This window comes from Notolepis coatsorum (genome assembly GCF_963971535.1).
Source record: "Notolepis coatsorum genome assembly, chromosome: 20".
NCBI lineage: Eukaryota > Metazoa > Chordata > Actinopteri > Aulopiformes > Paralepididae > Notolepis > Notolepis coatsorum.
The window spans coordinates 36,768,673-36,794,920 of record NC_140184.1 but is presented as its reverse complement, the minus strand read 5'-3'; the positions used below and the strand labels follow the sequence as shown (position 1 = coordinate 36,794,920).

At 44.1% G+C, this 26,248-nt stretch overlaps 1 protein-coding gene across 2 annotated transcripts in view; it reads right to left on the bottom strand.

Moving 5' to 3' along the window:
- tspan4a (tetraspanin 4a) overlaps positions 1-26,248 on the bottom strand; it is a gene marked incomplete at its 5' end in the record, with an annotated part of 316,465 nt that overhangs the window by 69,929 nt on the left and 220,288 nt on the right. For both annotated transcript variants that reach the window (XM_084337536.1, XM_084337535.1), the window contains one exon: positions 14,910-14,984. In XM_084337536.1, the coding sequence (XP_084193662.1) occupies positions 14,910-14,984 (75 nt within the window). The remainder of the gene's footprint in view (positions 1-14,909; positions 14,985-26,248) is intronic.

Here is a 26,248-nt window from a genome sequence, read left to right as displayed (position 1 = left end):
TGTGGTGGCTTCCCCTGCTGGCTTGGCCAGTACCTTTTGTTTTTGTCTTGTTTTGCCCCCTGCCACTCTGTCTGTATTTGTTTTGGGTCGCCAGGTGGCTCCCGTTGAGGGGGGGGTACTGTGAGGTTTTGTCCGCTGCTCACCAACTTTCTCTGTCTTCTTTAAGCCTACTGTTAGGAATTCCCTACTCACTCTCTCTAGCCCCCACCCTCTCGTTCTTTACTCTCGTTTACTCTCAGTGGCCACACCTGGACTATTATCAATTACCTCTCGCACCTGTGGTGGCAGGCTAATTAGTTCCCCTGTGGGCTTTAAATACCAGGGCTCTTCCCCTCGTTTCGGCGTGGGGTCGTGTTGTAAACATGCCGTATCATATTCTCAAACATCTAGACTCTTTCGGGAGGTCCTCTGTTCTGCCTATGCTGTATTGATTCTCCGGCGTAGAGATGTATGCTCCAGCCTTCGCCTGCTGTCGCCGTTGCCTGAGAGTGGGACTGGTCTGCGCTCCCTAGACTTCCACGGGAGGCATCCCAGTCATCCACTTCAGACCCCCCGCGCAGCTGTCGTCCTGACGCACATCCAGACCAGCGCCCGGCGTGAGACGAGGTGCAAGCTTTGGCCACCCGTCGCCGTTTGCCTGGAGGGAGACATTGTACTGCGCTCTCTAATCCTCTACGGGAGGTATTCCAGTGTTCCACTCCAGACCAGCGCGCCGGATGCGCTCAAGCCTTCGCCACCTGTCGCCGTTTGCCTGGAGGGAGACACTGTACTGCGCTCTCTAATCCTCTACGGGAGGTATTCCAGTGTTCCACTTCAGACCTTCGAGCTTGGCACGCTCCCCCGACCAGCGCGCAGACGCGCATCTCCTAGACCTTCGGGCTTGGCACGCTCTCCAGTCACCAGCGCGCAACGCGCATCTGCAAGGGCTTGGCACGCTCTCCAGTCACCAGCGCGCAACGCGCATCTTCAAGGGCTTGGCACGCTCTCCAGTCTCCAACGCGCATTTTCCAAAGATCCTCGTGCTTGGCACACTCCTCCTCGCAGACGCACCCCGACGCGCCACTCTGTTCCTCGGCTCCGACAGCGGCTACCCGGTGGACGACACCCTCGCCACCGCCGCTGTTCCAGCACTCTGTTCCTCGGCTCCGACAGCGGCTACCCGGTGGACGACACCCTCGCCACCGCCACTGTTCCAGCACTCTGTTCCTCGGCTCCGACAGCGGCTACCCGGTGGACGACACCCTCGCCACCGCCACTGTTCCAGCACTCTGTTCCTCGGCTCCGACAGCGGCTACCCGGTGGACGACACCCTCGCCACCGCCACTGTTCCAGCACTCTGTTCCTCGGCTCCGACAGTCGGCTACCCGGTGGACGACACCCTCGCCACCGCCACTGTTCCAGCACTCTGTTCCTCGGCTCGGACAGCCAGCCACCCGGTGGCGATGCCCTCGCCCCGCTGCTGTCCCTGTACCATTACGCATACGCCTGGGTGAGTTTTGATTGTGATGTCACTCACCCAGCGTAATGCCTCTTGCCCCCGTTCCCGCTGCTGTTTCCTGTACCATTACGCATACGCCTGGGTGAGTTTTGATTGTGATGTCACTCACCCAGCGTAATGCCTCTTGCCCCCGTTCCCGCTGCTGTTTCCTGTACCATTACGCATACGCCTGGGTGAGTTTTGATTGTGATGTCACTCACCCAGCGTAATGCCTCTTGCCCCCGTTCCCGCTGCTGTTTCCTGTACCATTACGCATACGCCTGGGTGAGTTTTGATTGTGATGTCACTCACCCAGCGTAATGCCTCTTGCCCCCGTTCCCGCTGCTGTTTCCTGTACCATTACGCATACGCCTGGGTGAGTTTTGATTGTGATGTCACTCACCCAGCGTAATGCCTCTTGCCCCCGTTCCCGCTGCTGTTCCTGTACCATTACGCATACGCCTGGGTGAGTTTTGATTGTGATGTCACTCACCCAGCGTATTGCCTCCGTTAGTTCTCACTTAGTTAGTAGTTTGGACATTTCATCTCCCACTCTGTTTTTGTTCTCACTTAGATAGTATTTTTGGACATTACATCTCCCCCTGTGTGTTTGTCACACGAAGATATTATTACTTTGTTTTCTTTGTTTATTTGGACTGTTCTGCATCTGCTCTGTTTGTTCCCTTTTGAATATTAACCCTCTCCTCTGTTCTGCAGAGCGGCCCAGATGTTTTCCCACCAGTCCCCAGTTCCTCCCTGTCCCCAGCCCGCCTCCGCGGGTCTCTGTCCCCAGTTCCTCCCTGTTCCCCAGCCCGCCTCCGCGGGCCTCAGTCCCCTCTGTCCCTAGTTCTCCCCTTTCTAGTTCCACCTAGTTCCTGGTCCCAAGTTCTCCCCTTCTAGTTCCACCTAGTTCCTTGTCCCTAGTTCTCCTAGTCCCCAGTTCTCCTGTTCCCTAGCTCTCCTTGTCCCGACTTCTCCTAGTCTCTTGTTCCTCTGTTCCTTTAACCTTCCCCTAGTGTTCCTTTAACCTTCCCCTAGCGTTCCTTTAATGTTTCCCCTAGCGTTCATTAACCTTCCCTTAGTGTTCCCTTTTCCTGCCCGCCTCTTAAAGGCACCTAGTTTTTCCCCTCTTGTTATATTCCTGTATTTGTGTTCTCCCTTAAAGGGACAGTGCCCTTTTTCCCTGTCTCTCAATAAATATCTGTTTCTTGGCAAAACCATCATACCTGTCTTGTGTTGTGCGATTGGGGTCGGTTACAAACCATAACATTAGTCCTGTCTTAGCTACTCTACACTGGCTTCCTGTAACTTTTAGAATTGATTTTAAGGTGCTTCTCCTCACATACAAAGCTCTACATGGACAAGGACCCAGCTACATTGCTGACTCTCTAATAAACTACACACCTGCCAGAACACTGCGATCATCAGATGCAGGTTTATTAGAGGTCACCAGAAAGAGTCAAGATCGGTGATGCAGCCTTTGTAAACTACGCCCCAAAACTGTGGAACATGTTACCCAACAATATTAGGGAAGCCAATACATTAGACATTTTTAAAAGGCTCTTTATCAAAGCATTTGACTGACTTTACACTATTATACTGTACTATTTCTCTGTTATTGACATTGCACTATTTATCCATGTTTTATTCCCCATGTTTTTATTCTCTTTTATTTTATATATCCAAGGATTTTATAGCATGTCTGCACTTTATGTGCTCATTTCATCATTCTTGTCTTTTACATTCTACTAAAACTGAATCAAACCATAAACAAGGTGGCCTGTTGGGATGTTAGATCCTAATGTGAAAAACTGTGATTTTATATGTCTGCTCATTTTACCCTTGCTATTATTTTACTTATTTTTACTTTTATCTTTACGCCCCACTATCCACTGCCACTGGGTGCATACTATAACCGTTATCATGTTTTGTAAGAGATTACAGAAGCCTATTGGAATGTGAGGTTCTTGTTTGTTTGTTTGTTTAACCTTTATTTATCCAGGGTAGGTTCGCTGAGCACAGATGCTCTTTTTCAGGAACGCCCTGCTTCATATTCACACAGTTCCATTCACACCTGGGAGCTGCCCAGTACAACCACAGTCGACACCATTGGCCACTGAGCAACTCCACAGTTGGGGGTTAAGTGCCTTGCTCAAGGGCACTTCAGCGGTTGGTGTTCCTGCCGGTCCCGGGGATCGAACCGGCGACCTTCCGGTCACAAACCCGCTTCTCTAACCTTTAGGCCACCGCTGCCCCTGTTCTGATATGATTTGATTAATATATCTGCATTATCTTATCCCACTTTATGCTTTGCTCTTGCTGCTTGTTTTATTTATTTTTTGTATCCTCTCTTTCTCTGATTTTTTTCTCTGTTTTTCTCCCCGTCCCAATTTAGTTGTTGTGCCAATTCCCCCCCTCCCCTGCCTGGTTGTTGTGCGCATGTTCTCCTACTGGTCGGTACAAGGGAACCCTGAAGTCATCCGCACGCTTCCTCCGACACGCGCAGCGACAGCCAGTGACTCTTTTTTCACCTGGCAGCGAGGACTCTCATTGATGAAGCGTAACGCGTGGGAGGTCACGCTGCCTTCATCAAGTCCTGCCTCCGCTGAGCAAGCGCCCAGACCTGACCTGTAGGCGTCTCTGTCCACAACGCCAGATTCCCACCCATGACTTCCCTCCCCCTAACTCAGCCAAACGAGTTAGTATGACGATCAGCCCAAGCCAAGGCAATGCTGACTCCGGGAGTCGAGACCGCAGCCTCTTGCATTGGTGACGAGCGCAATCTCGCTACGCCACCTGACCGCCCTGTTGCTGCTTGTTTTACACTGATTTTATGTTTTATTTCTTACTGATGTAAAGCACTTTATACAATCCCCTGTATGAAAGGTGCTATACAAATAAAGTTATTATTATTATTATTATTATTATTATTATTATTATTATTATTATTATTATTATTATTATTATTATTATTATTATTATTATTATTATTATTATTATTATTATTATTATTATTATTATCCAAAAACATTACTGTCAAAGCCATATTTTTTCACCATATGATTGAGGCCTCTGCTAAGAACCTCCACAAACTGCATGCCACCATACCCTCCCTCCTCACTACACCCCCCCCCCCCCCCCTCCGGTCTCTCAGCGGAAGACTTTGACACCTTTAAAAAAAAATTGACAAGATCCATAGATGCTTTTCCCAACCCCCACCCACTCCAAGCACTGAAACAGGAGCCTCATCTTTCTCTCCCATTACAGATGCCGAAGTTCTGACACATCAAACCGTCCCACTACATGCCAGCAGCTGGACCCGATACCCTCCCCATTCCTCCATACCATAGAGTCCCACCGCTCATAAAAAATCAACCCTGAGCCCCACCATCATAGATAACTATCGCCTTGTCTCTCTTCTCTCTTTCCTCTCGGGTCGGCATTCTTGAGATGGCACTGTCTGCCCATGACTTGGGAATGATGGGGGCAGGGCAGAGTGCTAGTAATGATATATGGGTCAGAAGCCGTTGCTAGGGTGACGAGATAGCCAAAACAACGCAAGAGCGAGCGAGAGACAGAGAGAGAGAGAGATACTTTTAAAGCTGTTAGTTCTTCCGGTAAGAAGTGCAGAAGAGTTTTGGATAGAGCAAGACCGACATCAAGAAAAGCTGAGCCAGCCCGGAGCTAGAAAGGACCACGAGGTGACTAGGAGGGATAGCACCTAGGAAGAGAGAGATGGAACTTTAGCTTTCTGATAACTCTAAGACTTTCAATTAGTTTCATTCTGTACTGTTCTGTTTATTTGTCTTTATGCAAATAAACAACCTTCTTCTGATAAAGAGACAACGTTTCCAGTACATTTTTGTCCGGATACATTAACGGGGTGAAACAGTGTTACAGCCAGTGCGTGGGAGGACAAAATTCCACCGAACGATTGCCTCAACAACAACAAATAAACACAACGCAGAGACTTCACGGAACGGCAGATGGGGCTGATAACAATCAACGAGAAGTCTGTAAACACGATAATCCAACAGTATCTACAAAAACCTCTGTAAATCATCTGTCCTTTGTTCAATTGCTTAGATTTTTAGTACACTTGATCTCAAGAAGGTGCTGAATGAGCTCAGTGGCAATTTTTAACTTCTGGTCAATGGTCCTCCTTCTCGAACGGACATACGTGAAAGTTACCAAGGACTTCCTTCTTACTCAATTTTCGGTACTTATTCTGCATTCTCAAACGGCTTCGTATTGTAAATTAGTTGTAGGATTTATGTAGGATTTACGAACTCGAAAAGTCGGACAGACCGGTGTGCGCCTGTGTTTTCAACAGCTGTCTCTTGGACAAGTCATTGGGGATTGCCGATACTACAGACATCCGTGGAATTAAATAATTATAATGATAATAAATACAACAATATTTGTATCATTAACAATTGCATTTTGCATTTATAGTCCTGACTCAATGAGGCATTGTGAGAATTAGAGAATTGTTAGCTACTGTATAGTGGATTATACTGTATTAATATGCCATATACTGTCTTCTCTATGATATTATTTATTGTTGGTTTGATTTATTCCTATTGCTAGAACTAAATAAATGCGTGGAGAAACGGCTTAGTGAGGCAGCCTCAGCACACAAGCGCACACACACACGTACTGTATATGTGTGAAATTAATCATTCCAGCAAAGTAGGCTCTTTTATTCTAATGACTTGTTTTATTAGGTATTATAGTAGTAAGTCCTACTGTACAACATGACATATTAGCATGACATCTAATTTAGTAATGTCAATACTGAACGACTGCAATTGGCTCTTGACATGTGCACAGTTGTTCAGTATTGACATTACTAAATTAGATGTCTGGGTTTCATCACCTGTGCATTGTATGTTACTATAGCACTTTTAGATTTGCACTCCGCTTGGATTGTACTTGTGCTGTATAATGACAATACATTTTAATCTAATCTCATTTTGAGATCAGCCGCAAATCGCTTCCGCGCTACCTGTAGAATGGGTCAGCATGGTGCAGATGCAATGCAGACCCTTGCACTGTTTTGCACACGGCCGTTTTGCACATGTCTCCTTCGCCTTATAAGGAGCCGGCGGGGCGAGTCTGTATGCAAATTCAAAGAACACGCTTTGCAGTTTAAGAATGAGTGACGTTGGGCGGCTAGGTGGTGCAGTGGGCAAGGCACTCACCACCAATGCTGAAGATGCTGGGTTCGAGCCCAGCTCTCCACATTGTTTTCAGTTTGGCTGGTCATCCGTACTAATACAATTGGCAGTATTAGAGGGTGGGAAAACTGATGGGTGGGGATCGGACGTTGTGGACAGCGACTCCTACAGGTCGGTTGGTGCGCCTGCGCAGTAGAATCAGGAAGCGGCCGGGGCGGCGTCCCTCCAAAGCGCAGACCCCTGACGCTGAAAGATCGCGCTGCGCAGGTGAAAATATGCGACGGCTGCTACCTCGAGTACCGGAGGGGACTCGTGCAATGTATGGCTTCGTCCACATTACAGCCGGCTTGTGGGAGGCATGAAAACAGCGTTCGAGATAGGGGAGGGTAGAATTGGATGATACGAAATTGGGATGGGAGAAAAAATTGAAAAATTGGAGAAAAAGTGGATAAAAAAAAGAGAATGAGTGACGTTTTTCATTCATGGGAACCCAGCTGCAAATATTTTGGCCACTTACAGAGACTGTTTCACGCGTTCAGGAATCCGGAGGAGGATTTCAGTAAATTTGTTAGTACGAAATTTTTACCAAGATATTTACAAAGGTACTTACGAACATGTTCGAGAATGAGGACCAATGTTAGCATGGTGTTATTTGCCGAACAAGAACATGCAAATGGACCTTGTAGAAGTGGGGCAATCTTCCATTTACTTGGGCATGTACTTTTAGGCAAATTTTCTGAAAATATGGCTAGGGCTTAAAAGGTTAACAAAACCTTCCTTTGATCTTGAGGGCCACAGTGCAGCCACAGTGCAGGCTGGTGCCACGTGTAGTTACAAACATATAATGCTACACTATATTGTAAACTTTCAGCCAACCAGATGAGAGTGTTGAACATAGTGGCATCCTTCCTGGTGGTATTATAGTGCTTGTTGCTGGGCCTCCCTGCTGCTTTCAGAATAGCAATGACATCAGTGGTAACAGCCCCCATTCTTCATTGATATTCCAGTAGAACACGCCGTACATCTATCTATCCTTGCCTTTTATGTTTATTTCTCTCACTTTTGTTCCATGCTAATCGACCTCTTTGGACAGAAAAATCCTGATAAAACTGAATTATTCAGTCTGAATTGGCAGGGTTGCGCAAAACGTCAGTGAACACAGACGCTAAGGGAAAGGCCTGGGTGAGGGACGACATACAAAAAACGTGTCAATTGAAAGGGGGGGGGGGAGACTACGCCAATCAAGGAAGACTCATGGGATTACAGTACATCACAAAAGACAAATTGCGAGGGGAATCCACTGCAGTAGCTAAGAGGGGGCAATGACTCCCCTGTACCATGCCAGAATTACAATTACCATAACAAAGAGATAAAAGCCAATAAAGCCCAGAGAGGGAGTCAAAAGCTATGGTTTCAAAGTGAGAACAAAAGAGTAGAGGAAATATCAAAGGAGATTTGTATTTACCAAAAGAAACTCAAGCAATACAAACAGAAGTAGCCTTGGCCTCTGCTCCATGGGGAAGCCTGTCAGCATTTCTAACTCATGTATAATGCAATACAAGTAGGCCATAGATTAGAAGAAGATTTGTCATTGGCGACACTCTTAGAGAATAGGGCCAGTGTCATTGCATTTTTTTTCTTATTGTCAACATTGTCTGCAAAAATACCAAAACTTACAATGCATTAATTCTACTCTCAACACTCTTCCTACTCTCTCCTACCATTAGGAGCTCTCAACCAGGAAGCCATATATTCCTATTGTATGCTAAAATCATTAAATACTGCTCACAAACACATGTTTCCAGTTTTAAATATCATAATTTATTATCATGATAAACAGGGACATTGTAGCATTATGAAATGTACTTCAAAAAGGCAACAAGCTCTATCATTCTATCAATGTAGAGTAGTAAACAGAACAGTGTAGTCCCAGAGCATGCACATTACACTTGAGTCTAGGAAAATGTAGAATGCAGCTGCAACAATCAGTCAGGACTCCCTGGAAGAAGAGATCTTGTATCTCAATAGGACATTCCTGGATAAATAAAGGATAAATAAAAATAAAATAAAACAATGAATTATGCTGATCCATTGAATTTTTTAACACATTTTTTACATCAACTATGACTTCTAAATAATATTTACCCTATAATACCCACATAATATGAGCTACATCTAGGGTGACCACCTGTCCCGCGATCGCGGGACAGTCCTGATATTGGGCCGTTTGTCCCGCGTCCCGCAACAACAAAGCAATGTCCTGCAATTCAAAGATAAAAAAAAAAAAAAAATTATATTTTTTATTTTTTATTTTTTATTTTTTATTTTTCAAAGATTATTATTTAAAAAATGTTTGAAATGTTGTTAATTTAATGCCTCGTTCCAATACCCTCTTATATTTAAAATAAAAAAATCGGGCGACGTCACAAACCAATGCATTGCGCAGCCGAGCAATAGTATCCATCTGCAGGACCACAGCACCGACACATTTAGGACCGCGACACTTTGCGGACCCACACTCTCCAGACCCTCGCTCCCATTGGCTGATTTGGGTCACGTGACCGTCCCACCCAATGGCTGAGTGGAGAGTGTGGGTCCGCAAAGTGTCACGGTCCTGAGAGTATCGGTGCTGTGGTCCTGCAGCAGGATGCATCTCCAGCCGAGGCTGCTGAGCAGCTCACTCGAGTCGCGCTGCCTGTCACCTGTCCGAGCCGGTGTTCTGCGGAATTCTACTACTCTGCTGAGAACTGCTGCCGTAGCGCGAATCGCCTATATGTTTGGACAGCTGGGTGACGTCACCCTATAGTTCACTCCGAATTCCAACAGGTGTACCGACATTTTATCATCTACAAATACATTCGGCTGCAAAGCCAATTACATGCAAATATTTACATGCATATACAGTTCAAAAAGTGCAATGAAAAACATATGTTTAAGATATTGTTTAAGATATATCAACAACAAGACTCAACAAGACGTTCGTCAGCAAGGTGGCAGGATATTGTAGTGTGAACGATTGTGGGTCATGCGAATGCGTGCGCCATGCGTGCCAGCAGGTATAGTAGAATTTCGCAGAACACCGTTTCAGATGATCCCCAAAAGGTAGAATGCAGGATCTGCCACTGACGGGAGCTTCACCATCACCCATTGAGGAGAGGGGGACGTCACATATAATTGTTCAGCAAGTCTGGCCCGACTATTATTGAGAACTGAATCAATCAGAGGGTCGGTTTGTTATCATAACAGAATACACGGGGAGTATCGCCGGGACACTGTCCAGAGGGAAGGGGGCAATAGAATCCGGAGGCTAATATCCCCAAAACCGGAGGTGAGTTTAATAAGATTAATAACAAAATGAGCTATATATAGCCTACCGTCTGCGTCGAATATGATATATAGGCATTTAAATAATAAATACATTTATTTAATTTTAATTAGCAATAAAAAAAAATTTAAATACATTTTTTTTTTTTTTCACCCCCCCCCCCCCCCCCCCCCGCCCCCTACGTGTCCCGCATTGTCCCGCAAAAGCTGTGCTGCTGTCCTGCGACTGAACCATTTTGACCTGGTCACCCTAGCTACATCTGGTATTGGCTAGATGGACCATACAGTACTTGTAAGTAGGATAAATGTATTGTTGGTTTTGTTGCTATGTTGACAACAAGAAAAACATTTTAATTACACTGGCCGTATTCTTTAACACATTGGGTGTCACGCCTTTTTCGGGCCCCATCTATTCACTGCCACACTTTAAAAGATAGGAGTCCGTCACCTTGTTTGTAGAGCTATAACTATATTCTATATTATAGCTATGGATACAATACTATGGTCATTTGACAGTGACTTTCTTCCGGTAAAGATGCAAAAAAGAGATAATTTTACCATGCATACATTTGCGTATTATACCGTGGTGAATATAAGTATGTTTTTAGATCGGTCTGGGGTAATTCCTGAAATGCTGAGGAATAGCCTTAATGCATGTATTATACTATAACCGTTGCCGTTTCTTGCCTGGACCAACTATTATTCTCAAATCAAATCTATATCATAGGTATTATGTTTCATCATGAATGCATGAAAGGGGGGGGGTCGTTTTTTGATGCTTTGATCGGCAATGGCATACGTTGTGGACTAACGTTACACACACGTTCAGATCGAGGTGAAGACATGCTTGGATCAACGCAAGATTGATATCATATATCAATATTCCAATTATCTGGTCGTGATTCCAAGTATTGATGTCCATCGTGTCGCCAACATAATCCACCACACATCATGCATCGGGAGCATTTGATTCTTCTCAATCCGACCGTTATAACCGCAACCCTTGCGGGAAAAAAAGAAAAGCTACCCGGAGACATTAGGTCGACGCACATGCCAAGATACAAGGTTTCAAACGGTGCTTGATACCGCCGTCTAGCTGGATGTGGCCGGTATTGCACTTTGGCGACCTCAGACTAATTCCCTATGTAACACCAGGCTCCCTGGATGGATAATGAATAAAAATATCGAAAAAAAGGAAAAACTACCCAGAAACGTGTCAACAAGTTTTTGGCACTCAACGTTTGGGGCCCAGAAACGTGTAACGCGTGATTGGCACCCAAAGTGTTAAGATGGATTGAATTTGGAATGGCCCAGATCATGTTATTTATAGCATCTGTCTAGAGATGATTCTGTCGATTCACTCTGCCACCAACTTGATAATGGGGACTAATCTTTCTGAATGGGGAGTCATTCATATATAAAAATATGTCATACATCATAATTTTTCTGTCATATTTGAAGTCACTGGTGAATTGCTGACACAGAATGGTTAATTTGGTCAAAAAGGATAATTCTGTAATAGAAAAATGCATTTTCCCCCACTTAGACCATCTTCTATGCATGTACCATCCACTGGCTTGTACGACCTTTTAGCAGAGATTGTGATTCATTTTAAACATCCTTAAAATTCACATTTCACCTCAACATTCAGTAAATGATAATTTCACTCAACATAAAATCACATCACATTTAATTATTTTCACTGGATGTGTTTATTTTGTAGCAACTAGTTTCATTGTTGCCACCATAATTAGTGTTACAGATTTCCCTATTCAAAACTACTACAGTTGCAGGCACCAGGGTTTGAACCCTTCTCTACTTAGCAGCCCAGCCTTGGTTGAAGAACTCAAACACTTCATCATTGAGATTAAATCATCAGACATGAACAGCTTCATATCCTACCACTTTGTGGGATGCGGCTAGAGCTCATCATATCCTACACATCAGCACAAGAGGCCATGGGCAGCTGGGTAGTGTAGAGAGAGGTAAAGGCACTCGCACATCACAGGGTTCAATTTGGTCAGATGAATACAATTGACAGTGTTCATGGAGTGGGAAGCCAGAGAGGGTATTAGTCCTGGTTGTTGCATTAGTGACTATCTAGGATCTAGGGGAGAGAGTGTGAACCTCTGTGTGCGTTACGCTCTCCCGGTGAAACTCCTGTCAAGTGAAAAGAAGCAGCTGGCGACTCCACATGTATCGGAGGAGACATGTGGTAGTCGATACCCTCCCCAGACTGACAGTAGGGCAGCGCAACAACCAGGACCATGACACACACAGGGAATTGGCATAATAACTAAATTGGGTAGAAAATGGGAGAGAGAAAAAAAACATAGGCAAACATCTGGACACTACTCATTCTGCTTTAGATCAATTGTTAACCAGAAATTCAGACTTTTCTATTATTTGAATCAGGAAACAAAACAAGCTGGCTATTGGTTCGCCTAGCCTTGGGTCGAAGGGATACATTTTCAATATCTTCACTTCAAGACAGTAAAGGAGTTAAATGTGACAAATCAAATTAAATAAATAGCATGTTATAATGCTATACAGCTTTTTATCAGAAGCTACTGTATACTCTTCAGATTGTCTTGCCTCTGAGGAGACAAGGAAAATATTCCTAGATAATGTAGAACTCAGAACTCTCTCATCTGAACAAAAGAAAGACCTGTGCAGGCCAATCACAGAGGAGGAGGTCCTAGAGACTATTAAGAGTACTCAAGGGAGAGAAGGCGGCAGGGCCGGATGGATATTGCCCTGAGTTCTATACAAAACTGGCGAATATCATAGTGGATCCCCTTACAGACACACTCAAGGATTATTTTAAAAAGGGCAGTTTCCCCTCAATCTTGAACCTAGCTAATAAGTCTGTCATCCTGAAGAAAGAAAGAAACCCTGATATTTGTGGCCAATTAGACTTATTCCGGTAGAAAGTAAATTGCTCTCCAAACTCCTTGCTAGGAGGTTAGAAGGGCTTCTCCCAAGTATTATTAATCCTGTACAGACGGGTTTTATCCATAGTCGTTTGATCTACAAACATCATAACATCAGAATGGTGCACAATTTAAGCAAACAACAAACCAATTTAAGCATAAAGCACTTCGCCATTTCTTTAGATGCTGAAAAGGTATTTGATTGGTTCGAGTAGGGGTACCTGTTTGACGTCCTTGAGAGGTTCAGGCTAGGAGGAAATTTCGCAAATGGATTAAAACTATATATCATTCTCCTTCGGCCTGTGTGATAACCATTGCACTTGAGCCTCGAGAGGTCAAGTGCCATGAAGATCTCAAGGAAATAGCTCTTGGTGATACAATACATAAAATTGCTTTGTATGCTAATGATGTCCTCCTCTTTCTTTCTTCTCCTGAAATGTCTGTTCCTACCGTCCTACCAATAATAAGTGAATTTCCCTTTCAAGTGACCACCTGCTGGTTTCACATACATGGGTTTAAACATTTCACCTGATGCTAGAGACGTATGGAAGTTAAACTTTGCTCACATACTAACTGCAGTGAAACAAGACTTGGCTTGTGGGCATAATCTCCCACTTTCTCTGGTTGGTTGGATCAGCTTCATAAAGATGAATGGGCTCCTCTGACTATTGTACCCCTTGCCAATGCTGCCTTTGCACATCCTTCTCTTATTTTATCTGGCATGGCAAAAGACCAAGACAGAAGATTAGCTCTCTGCAGTTGCCTAAAGACAACGATGGACTAGCAGTACCAATAATAGTTTGTCACTCCCACACTATGTGGACTTGGCTACACTTATACCTTATGCGTGACTCTTGCATAGATTCCTGGGCTTCATGTAGATTAATGTTTTCCAGAGTCCCTTTGGAGCTTGGGGACATCTAGATCTGATGATCTTAAAAGACACATATCCACTGATTATGAACCGAGACAAGGTGTCAAATCCATGCTCTCCCCGGTCTCTTGACAATCAGGAATTCTTACCTGGCTTGAGGTTTTCTATTTTTGAATCTTGGCAAAGGGATTCACGTAATAGGTGTGCTGTTTTAGGATAACATCTTATTGCCTTTTCAGCAGCTTCAGGATAATATCTTTTGGGGGTGTAGGCTGATTTCTAGGTTCTGGAGCCACATCTTCAGTGAACTGAGCCATATCTTTAAGGCGGCAATAAGAAAAGATCCAGGACTATGTATCCTGCCCTCTAAGGAGGTAATAATAAAGGATTTCTATTCTATTCTATAAAAATATTTAGTTGGAAAAATTAAATACTCCAGTGATCTATAGCCTTATTATTAGACTGTCTCGGTTATTAATTCCTTAGTTGAAAATGTGCATGAATTACAAATTCATCTGCAAAAAAAATGGAAAGGCTCCTCTGCGTTTCTCCCCAGACCATGACTTATTTATTTACTGGGAAACCGTGTAAAATAGACTGAGCTGAAACAAATTGAGATTCACGAACAAGGTGAAAGTGTGACACTGCTGCAGCCCAGAGACTCTCCCCCCATTATATGTGCAAGTGGCAACCAAAATAAAAGCATCTGAAGCCATGTTCATACAATCCCATTAAATAAGTTATTCATGGAGAATGTCAGTGTTGAGTCTTTTTATCCCTCAACATGACAACCTTGTCTGAACTTCCCCAACAGTGACCCATCTCCTTTCATATGCGTCAGCTACAGAGTGCCCGACATGTAAATTATTTTGCGGAAATGTCTTTGGTTTCGTGGGACAAAACACGATGTAGCATTTAGTTTACAATACAAAGAGAAATGACAACAATAAGCAACAACAACACAAAAACAATTAAGACAATAAGCAGGCCCCACCAATAATGTTATTGGCATACACTGGATGGACCTGGATTAACTAGGCCTTGTTCAGATTGCAATAACAAAACCACAATGCAATAAGTGCTCAATAGGGTAAATGCTGACAACAAGCAACATGTCTTACCTGGTCTTGGTATATGAAGAAAAGCATGATGGACAGTATCTCCAAGAAGAAGATGAGGAGGAGGAGAATGAAGAACTGTGGATATAAAAAAGGGAGGGGGACAGGGTGGTATTTAAACATTTATTTGTCAGTGCAGAGGAAAGCTCACAACAGTCAAAAATAATCTTCTGTGAAGAATGAACTGTAGTCTGTGTGTGTGTGTGTGTGTGTGTGTGTGTGTGTGTGCGCGCGTGTGTGTGCGCGATCATGCGTGCATACAGTATGTAAATGTCTGTCTAAGACAGAGAGGAGAGAGAGAGAGAGAGAGAGAGAGAGAGAGAGAGAGAGAGAGAGAGAGAGAGAGAGAGAGAGAGAGAGAGAGAGAGAGAGAGAGAGAGAGAGAGAGAGAGGGGGGCACAGTGTCAAGGAGAGTGGCTTGAGGAGACAAGAGAGATGAAAGAGCCTTAGATTGTTCAGCCATGATATTTATAACAGACAGGTCTAGAGACGGGGAGAAGAGGTGGAACAATTGTAACGACTAGGACAGGTTAGGCCTGTGATTTACAGTATTCCACTTTTGGGTTTGTTAAAGGAGCCATATTTTACAGGCTTCCCCGCTCCATCCCCTCTCCCCCGTCTCTCTATGGTGAAGTAGATGAGTCGACTGATGGGCGATGTGTCTTCTGCTTATACGCCCCACGTGACGTCTTCAGACAGTTACCGACTCATCCATCAACTCTCTGCACAGACACAGCTCTGTCTCCTCCACAGGGGAGTGACTGCCCACTTTTATAAAAAGAAAGAGAGAGAGAGGGGAGAGAAATGTTAAAAGCGCAGGACTTGGAATGGATAATAAGGCCCTTTGCGAGTGTATGTGGTTATTTCCTTTGGTATGCCTGCTGGCTGCTATAGAGTGTTGATGATGCTGTCATGGGAGTGAGAGCTGACTTAAGTATGTAGAGTGCCGTACGTTAGACTGGGAACATCTGAATGTTTAACACATCCACCACCAGAATGTTAATGGCAACGATGCATATCAACTCTCTGTTGGTGTGGACTGTGGACGTACTGTAACTACTGTGGTACACAACAAGCTGGTGTGACTGTACTGTAACTACTGTGGTACACAACAAGCTGGTGTGAACGTACTGTAACTACTGTGGTACACAACAAGCTGGTGTGAACGTACTATAACTACTGTCGTACACAACAAGCTGGTGTGAACGTACTATAACTACTGTGGTACACAACAAGCTGGTGTGACTGTACTGTAACTACTGTGGTACACAACAAGCTGGTGTGACTGTACTGTAACTACTGTGGTACACAACAAGCTGGTGTGACTGTACTGTAACTACTGTGGTACACAACAAGCTGGTGTGACTGTACTGTAACTACTGTGGTACACAACAAGCTGGTGTGACTGTACTGTAACTACTGTGGTACACAACAAGCTGGTGTGACTGTACTGTAACTACTGTCGTACACAACAAGCTGGTGTGAACGTACTATAACTACTGTGGTACACAACAAGCTGGTGTGACTGTACTGTAACTACTGTGGTACACAACAAGCTGGTGTGACTGTACTGTAACTACTGTGGTACACAACAAGCTGGTGTGACTGTACTGTAACTACTGTGGTACACAACAAGCTGGTGTGACTGTACTGTAACTACTGTGGTACACAACAAGCTGGTGTGAACGTACTGTAACTACTGTGGTACACAACAAGCTGGTGTGAATGTACTGTAACTACTGTGGTACACAACAAGCTGGTGTGAATGTACTGTAACTACTGTGGTACACAACAAGCTGGTGTGACTGTACTGTAACTACTGTGGTACACAACAAGCTGGTGTGACTGTACTGTAACTACTGTGGTACACAACAAGCTGGTGTGACTGTACTGTAACTACTGTGGTACACAACAAGCTGGTGTGAATGTACTGTAACTACTGTGGTACACAACAAGCTGGTGTGAACGTACTATAACTACTGTGGTACACAACAAGCTGGTGTGACTGTAATGTAACTACTGTGGTACACAACAAGCTGGTGTGACTGTACTGTAACTACTGTGGTACACAACAAGCTGGTGTGAACGTACTGTAACTACTGTGGTACACAACAAGCTGGTGTGACTGTACTGTAACTACTGTGGTACACAACAAGCTGGTGTGAATGTACTGTAACTACTGTGGTACACAACAAGCTGGTGTGAACGTACTATAACTACTGTGGTACACAACAAGCTGGTGTGACTGTAATGTAACTACTGTGGTACACAACAAGCTGGTGTGACTGTACTGTAACTACTGTGGTACACAACAAGCTGGTGTGACTGTACTGTAACTACTGTGGTACACAACAAGCTGGTGTGACTGTACTGTAACTACTGTGGTACACAAGCTGGTGTGACTGTACTGTAACTACTGTGGTACACAACAAGCTGGTGTGACTGTACTGTAACTACTGTGGTACACAACAAGCTGGTGTGACTGTACTGTAACTACTGTGGTACACAACAAGCTGGTGTGAATGTACTGTAACTACTGTGGTACACAACAAGCTGGTGTGAACGTACTATAACTACTGTGGTACACAACAAGCTGGTGTGAATGTACTGTAACTACTGTGGTACACAACAAGCTGGTGTGACTGTACTGTAACTACTGTGGTACACAACAAGCTGGTGTGACTGTACTGTAACTACTGTGGTACACAACAAGCTGGTGTGACTGTACTGTAACTACTGTGGTACACAACAAGCTGGTGTGACTGTACTGTAACTACTGTGGTACACAACAAGCTGGTGTGACTGTAATGTAACTACTGTGGTACACAACAAGCTGGTGTGAATGTACTGTAACTACTGTGGTACACAACAAGCTGGTGTGAACGTACTGTAACTACTGTGGTACACAACAAGCTGGTGTGAACGTACTGTAACTACTGTGGTACACAACAAGCTGGTGTGACTGTACTGTAACTACTGTGGTACACAACAAGCTGGTATGAATGTACTGTAACTACTGTGGTACACAACAAGCTGGTGTGACTGTACTGTAACTACTGTGGTACACAACAAGCTGGTGTGACTGTAATGTAACTAATGTGGTACACAACAAGCTGGTGTGACTGTACTGTAACTACTGTGGTACACAACAAGCTGGTATGAATGTACTGTAACTACTGTGGTACACAACAAGCTGGTGTGAATGTACTGTAACTACTGTGGTACACAACAAGCTGGTGTGACTGTACTGTAACTACTGTGGTACACAACAAGCTGGTGTGACTGTACTGTAACTAATGTGGTACACAACAAGCTGGTGTGAATGTAATGTAACTAATGTGGTACACAACAAGCTGGTGTGACTGTACTGTAACTAATGTGGTACACAACAAGCTGGTGTGAATGTAATGTAACTAATGTGGTACACAACAAGCTGGTGTGACTGTACTGTAACTAATGTGGTACACAACAAGCTGGTGTGACTGTAATGTAACTACTGTGGTACACAACAAGCTGGTGTGACTGTACTGTAACTACTGTGGTACACAACAAGCTGGTGTGACTGTACTGTAACTACTGTGGTACACAACAAGCTGGTGTGACTGTACTGTAACTACTGTGGTACACAACAATCTGGTATGAATGTACTGTAACTACTGTGGTACACAACAAGCTGGTATGAATGTACTGTAACTACTGTGGTACACAACAAGCTGGTGTGACTGTACTGTAACTACTGTGGTACACAACAAGCTGGTGTGACTGTACTGTAACTACTGTGGTACACAAGCTGGTGTGACTGTACTGTAACTACTGTGGTACACAACAAGCTGGTGTGACTGTAATGTAACTACTGTGGTACACAACAAGCTGGTGTGACTGTAATGTAACTACTGTGGTACACAACAAGCTGGTGTGACTGTACTGTAACTACTGTGGTACACAACAAGCTGGTGTGAACGTACTGTAACTACTGTGGTACACAAGCTGGTGTGACTGTACTGTAACTACTGTGGTACACAACAAGCTGGTGTGACTGTAATGTAACTACTGTGGTACACAACAAGCTGGTGTGAATGTACTGTAACTACTGTGGTACACAACAAGCTGGTGTGACTGTAATGTAACTACTGTGGTACACAACAAGCTGGTGTGAATGTACTGTAACTACTGTGGTACACAACAAGCTGGTGTGACTGTACTGTAACTACTGTGGTACACAACAAGCTGGTGTGACTGTAATGTAACTACTGTGGTACACAACAAGCTGGTGTGAATGTACTGTAACTACTGTGGTACACAACAAGCTGGTGTGACTGTAATGTAACTACTGTGGTACACAACAAGCTGGTGTGAATGTACTGTAACTACTGTGGTACACAACAAGCTGGTGTGACTGTACTGTAACTACTGTGGTACACAACAAGCTGGTGTGAATGTACTGTAACTACTGTGGTACACAACAAGCTGGTGTGACTGTAATGTAACTACTGTGGTACACAACAAGCTGGTGTGACTGTAATATAACTACTGTGGTACACAACAAGCTGGTGTGAATGTACTGTAACTACTGTGGTACACAACAAGCTGGTATGAATGTACTGTAACTACTGTGGTACACAACAAGCTGGTATGACTGTACTGTAACTACTGTGGTACACAAGCTGGTGTGACTGTACTGTAACTACTGTGGTACACAAGCTGGTGTGACTGTACTGTAACTACTGTGGTACACAACAAGCTGGTGTGACTGTAATGTAACTACTGTGGTACACAACAAGCTGGTGTGAATGTACTGTAACTACTGTGGTACACAACAAGCTGGTGTGAATGTACTGTAACTACTGTGGTACACAACAAGCTGGTGTGACTGTAATGTAACTACTGTGGTACACAACAAGCTGGTATGACTGTACTGTAACTACTGTGGTACACATCAAGCTGGTGTGACTGTAATGTAACTACTGTGGTACACAACAAGCTGGTGTGACTGTACTGTAACTACTGTGGTACACAACAAGCTGGTGTGAATGTACTGTAACTACTGTGGTACACAACAAGCTGGTGTGAACGTACTGTAACTACTGTGGTACACAAGCTGGTGTGACTGTACTGTAACTACTGTGGTACACAACAAGCTGGTGTGACTGTAATGAAACTACTGTGGTACACAACAAGCTGGTGTGACTGTAATGTAACTACTGTGGTACACAACAAGCTGGTGTGACTGTACTGTAACTACTGTGGTACACAACAAGCTGGTGTGAATGTACTGTAACTACTGTGGTACACAAGCTGGTGTGACTGTACTGTAACTACTGTGGTACACAACAAGCTGGTATGAATGTACTGTAACTACTGTGGTACACAAGCTGGTGTGGCGTTTCCGTCAAGGCCCTCTTGGCATCCCCCACTTGAATGACACACACACAAGGAGGAAAGGATGAAAGACTTGGCAGCTACAGTAGACCGGGGGGCGAGAGACGTCTTAGTGAACTCAACCCACGGCACCAATCCTTGCCTCCCCGCTCCTGAATTCAAGAGAAACACCCAAATATCATCTTGTTTTTGTCGTTCTATCAGCCCCTATTGTTTCCTTGTGCACAATCTGTACTGAACTGTATGAGCTTGTTTTTCATTATTTACCAGAGTTGTGCAATCATGGGAAAACCAGAGGTAGGTTGCCTCTAATAGTAAAATGGGATTTGGCTGTTCAATTCAATGGTTTGACTATTCAGGTTTTTTGGTTTGTTTTTTCTTTAGATTATCATGAGTAGCATACATTTCAGTATGATTTTGACCACATTAACATTCGGTAGTCAACTGCAACAGATCCATGGGGACATGGGGGTATTTTTGAGCATTTCAAAATCAATAAAAGACAGCTGCATAACACACTTTAGTCATATTCATTATGTCAGGAAGACCGCCCGCAGGCTAAACAAATTAGACTACCGCAGAGCTCTGCTGCTGTCATAGACCCTGAGACAACATACAATAGCACGATTCCAGTCCGCTCAAAGGACCATTTCAAGGAAGTTTAGAGTCTGGGATTTTGGAATAGACTGTAAAGACAGAGGGCTAACATAACAGATTATAAAATACATCTATCCATATAAAACAGAAGTACTAAAATACAATTAAAATAGAGAGAGAGAGACCCAAAAGTGGAATACTGTAAATCACAGGCCTAACCTGTCCTAGTCGTTACAATTGTTCCACCTCTTCTCCCCGTCTCTAGACCTGTCTGTTATAAATATCATGGCTGAACAATCTAAGGCTCTTTCATCTCTCTTGTCTCCTCAAGCAACTCTCCTTGACACTGTGCCTCTCTCTCTCTCTCTCTCTCACACACACACACATCTCTCCATACCGTTTTACTCTGAACTCTGAGGCCTATGTTCAAGGCTCTGTTGCCTATACTCAACCTATAACATCCGCATGAACTCTGAACTCTGATGCCTATGCTCAGTCCATACTATAGTGTCTACTGCCTACACTGCCTAAAAATGTCTTACACTGTACTCATAACTACCTACCTCATTGTACTCATAACTACCTACTGTGGTGGATTTTTGACGTCTCCAGGGATGGTTAAATGAAATACAGAGACAAGAGATTGGCCTTAAATCAGCGTGCAAACCACCAGGTTCTCCACGGACATCCAGCAGCCTAAAACAGTGTCACACTGCGAATCAGATATTCTGAAATAATCAAACAGGAGCAGAAAGACAGCCGGAATACTCACGTTAAATGAATACAATACAGGTTTATTGGAAAAGAAAAAATATATATACAGTACGCCCATACGGACTTTCAGTCTGTCAGAGTGCATATTCACAGGTCTGTCAGAGTGAAAGTGAAGACAAAGCAATATTGTAATGGCTTAACACAGTGAGATAGAGACGCCTCCGTCTCTGATTGGGTTGGCTTTATATGGTCATTTGGGGAGTCGGATGGGATCGGCCCTTGCGGAGGGCTCGCTGCGGCCTTGGATGCAAGCGTTATCTGGCCTGCTCTGAATATAATGAATGGATATAGTGTTTTAACAGTTTTTGAGAGAAGGATAACATATGACTTCATGGATCAACCCTGTTGTGGGGCCCCAGAGGATTAAGAATGTGAAATTACCCTTCACACTACCTCAATCTCACCCCCTCTACGAGGAGCTAGCCAGAATGAAGAGCACGTTCAGCCTAAGACTCATCCCCCGACATACCACAAACCGCCTGGGCCGGTCCTTTATACCGGCAGCCATCAGGCTCTACAACAAAGGGCTGCCAGAACTATCACTGTCACAACTCGGGACTTGAGAACTAGAGACTCACATCACCGTACTGACTATCTTGTATTTTGCACTAGAGACTCATATCACTGGACTCTCATCACTGGACTATCTTGTGTTTGTACTTTTTATATTATTATATTGTATTTGTATCTATACCTTAAGTGTATCTATAGTGTATATAGATACTGGACTGTATAGGACTGTGAAGCTATGCATCCCCCACCCTGTATCCCCCCCCCCCCCATGCTGCTTTGACACCCGAATTTCCCCAAGGGGATCAATAAAGGATCATCTTATCTTATCTTATCTATAGCTTATCCATAGAACACTGTAGGATAGCAATGTACAATGGACCTCATTCACCAACATTGGGTCTCATTCACCAACAAACTTAAGACAAAAGTTAAGAGAAAATGTCATCGTAGCTCCACTTAAGACCTTTTCAGGCCGATTTTGGGATTCACGAACGGTCCCTTCTCTGGGATTCGCTCGTAGCTAAGAGCAGGATTTAGGAGCGCTGAAGAGCAGTTGTAAATCGGACAGACTGGTGTGTGCCGTGTTCTTAACTCATTGAGCGTCAAAAACGAGATATCTCGTTTTTGAAAGCCAACACTAGAGATATCTTTTATATTGAGATATATTTTTCCTGGCACCTCTGATTAAGTTAGAATTGAAATGATGATCGAATCCCGACATGTGGCAGTATCGCCTACCTTTTGAACTGGGCTAGTTTAGTGTGGGGGCACTTTAGTGTGGGGAGTGTCTGTCTAGCACTCAAAGCAGAGAGCGAGCAGCAGTGAGCTATGGCGATCACGACTTGTGGAGACTAATAGAAGAGACAAAACAATCACACTTATGGATTGAAGGAATCCTTGTTTTTCAATGTGTATATAATGTAAATATCTGCATTCTAATGTAAATATATCGGTGGGTGACAGCATCTACTCAGACGGATCTATAGATCTTAAAAGTAGCCGGCAGCCAGTGTGTGTTTCCACGGTAGAGGGCAGCAAGCAGGGTGTGTGAGTGCCAAGGTCATTGTCGGCCGAGTTGTTCAACAGAGGAGATAACAGGCCGCTGGTGGGGGATGGTTTGGTCAGAGCTATGGGGAGAGTTCGACATCGCTAGAAGACGGTTAGTGTGTCAAAGACTAGACTGCTGTTGCCATGGTAGCGTGTCCCTTAGTAACGAGAAGAGGGGGCGGGGCCCCGTTGCTAGGGAAAAAACGTTATGAGCCATGAGTTTTCCGGGGTAAGTTAGATTGAGACACGACACACAGGCGAGCAGACGCGTTGATCAGAGACTTTGAGATCCCTCCTCACCCTCGCTGGGTGGGGGAGGGGAATATGCCACATCATCGCTAGCTTCGGCTAACAGGGGAGGTTTTGGCTGACGACGAGGCCCAGAACCATTGGACTAATAGCATAAGAGACGGTGGAGAAGAATGAATTAAGACTGTTCAAGGACATTACAGAGTTGGTTACATCTGGTACGAGGCTTTGTTTATGGAATAAACAATGTTTTTCCAAGAAAGGTACCACGTTTGCCAGTGTTGAATTCTTCTGATTACGGATTGCATTAACGGGGATGACACAGTTGTACAGCCAGTATGAGAAGGTCAACTTCGGAGTAAGAGATAAACACAACGCAGAAACTTCACGAACACAAGTGACGAGGTGATACTGGCTGATTATGATCTAAATCTATCAGGATGATAATGTGCGTTTTCACCAGACTACATTGGACTCAGCACTTCTGGTAAATCATAAAAATACTATAGTCAAACCGGCCGAGGAGGTAACATTATTTGTCGCCGAGTTGAGAGCTCCCCAGACTACAGCAGATCTACAGATCGGCAATGGTGATTGCCTAGAGCGAACTATTGGATATTATTATCGCAAACTGCATGCTACCATGTCCTCCCTCCTCACTCCCCCCCCCCACCCCCTCCTCCCTCATCTTTCTCTGCCGAAGACTTTGCGATCTTCTTTGAGGAAAAAGTGGAGAACATCTGCAGCTCCTTCTCCCAACCCCCACCCATTCCAAATGCTGAATCGAGAACCTCATCCTTCACTCTGTCATCTTTCTCTCACATTACAGAAGCCGAGACCCTGACACTGGTAACGTCAAACCGTCCGACTACATGCCAGCTGGACCAGCTACCCTCCCCACTCCTCCAGACCATAGCACCAGACATCCTCCCATTCCTAACTGCAACCATCAACTCCTCACTCAACTCGGGGGGGGTCCCCACCTCCCTAAAACAAGCCAGTCACGCCGCTCATAAAAAAAAACCACCCTGAACCCCACCGTCATAGGCAACTATCGTCCTGTCTCTCTTCTCTCCTTCCTTTCTAAAACACTTGAACGTGCTGTATCCAACCAACTTACTGCTTATCTCTTACAGAATGACCTCCTAGACCAGGGGTGGGCAATTATTTTTCCCGGGGGGCCGAATGAGCAACTGAAAATATGTTGGAGGGCCGGGCCAAAATTCCAAAGTCAATTATGCATAATATACATTTTATTTCTATATAAAAAGCAGTAAATGGCATTGTTTTGACCCCTGGTAAGAGTGTATGTTATTATTTGGCAATTAAAAGGTGAGGTTAGCTTTCAAAAATATAATTTATTCAAATAGAATTTATTTCCAAAATGATAAACAAAATGTGAAACATTAATAACAAAGGGCATGTATGAAAAAGTGCTATACAAATAAAGTTATTATTTTGAGTTTCATATACTATTGAAACAAGGATTTTCTTAGCTTTCTAAAGACATCACATCATCTTATAGCCAAAATAAACAAGACATGTCACTGAACTGTGTAAAGAAAAGTGTCCCAGTAGCCTTTTTTACTCTACATGCCTATATTAAACATTTAATGTTTTCAGAACTGTGCAAAAAAAAGAAAAAAAATATCAAGTGTCCCATTTCACTTGTTATATTTCCACATTTTAGTGTTCTTCAGCTCTTTTTTTTTCATTCAGTGTGATAAATCCAGTCTCTGTTGAGCTTTAACAAGTCCATCAAAGTCAGGTTGCATGTCTGAGGTGGAGATGCGAAGCACAGCTGCCAGATGTTCATCAGTGAGAGAGGATCTGTACCTGGACTTGGTAAACGTCATGACTGAGAATGTCTGTTCACATATAGGTGGATCCAATTTTGAGTTTGAGATTGTTGCTGCCTAGTTGCCTTGAAATTAATTGCAACTTTGTCATGAAGGCTTTCACATGGCTATATATGCATTTCATGAGCAAAAATGCCCTTGCCCTGCAGTTGTGTGTTCAGTAGGGATGGGTACCGTTCACATTTGAACCGATACGGTACCGGTACCTGTGAATCGATACCGGTACCCAACGGTACTTTTTTTCTGTACTTTAGTCTCTAAAAATTGTATCTACCTACCTCAGTTGTGAAAAAAGAAATCCAAACTTCAAATAACCACACTTTCGACCATTTTCAGCTTGCCCCGACTGCTTTGTTGTTGAATCAAGTCAAATCCTAGTTAAGCAAGTAAAAAAAAATAAAAATAAAAAAAAATATTAAAAAGAATATATTTTTTAAATTTTTTTTATATATTTTTTTATTATCATGTAATCTTTTGCGGGCCGGTCAGAATCATCCCGCGGGCCGTATCCGGCCCGCGGGCCGTACAATGCCCAGGTCTGTCCTAGACCCTAATCAGTCTGGCTTCCGGACTGGCCACTCCACAGAAACGGCCCTCATTGCGGTCACAGATGCACTTCACTTAGCAAAAGCGAAAGGCCTCTCCTCTGTCCTGATTCTCCTAGATCTATCTGCAGCCTTCGACACAGTCAACCATCAGATCCTCCTCGCGGCCCTCGCAGGAATGGGAGTGGCTGACTCTGCGCTGACATGGCTGACATCATACCTCTTTGACCGCTCCTACCAAGTGTCATGGAGAGGGACCCTGTCGGCCACCCGCCCCCCTGCGGACGGGTGTCCACCAGGGCTCGGTTCTAGGACCCCTTCTCTTCTCCCTCTACACTAAATCACTGGGTAACATTATCAAGTCTCATGGCTTCTCGTA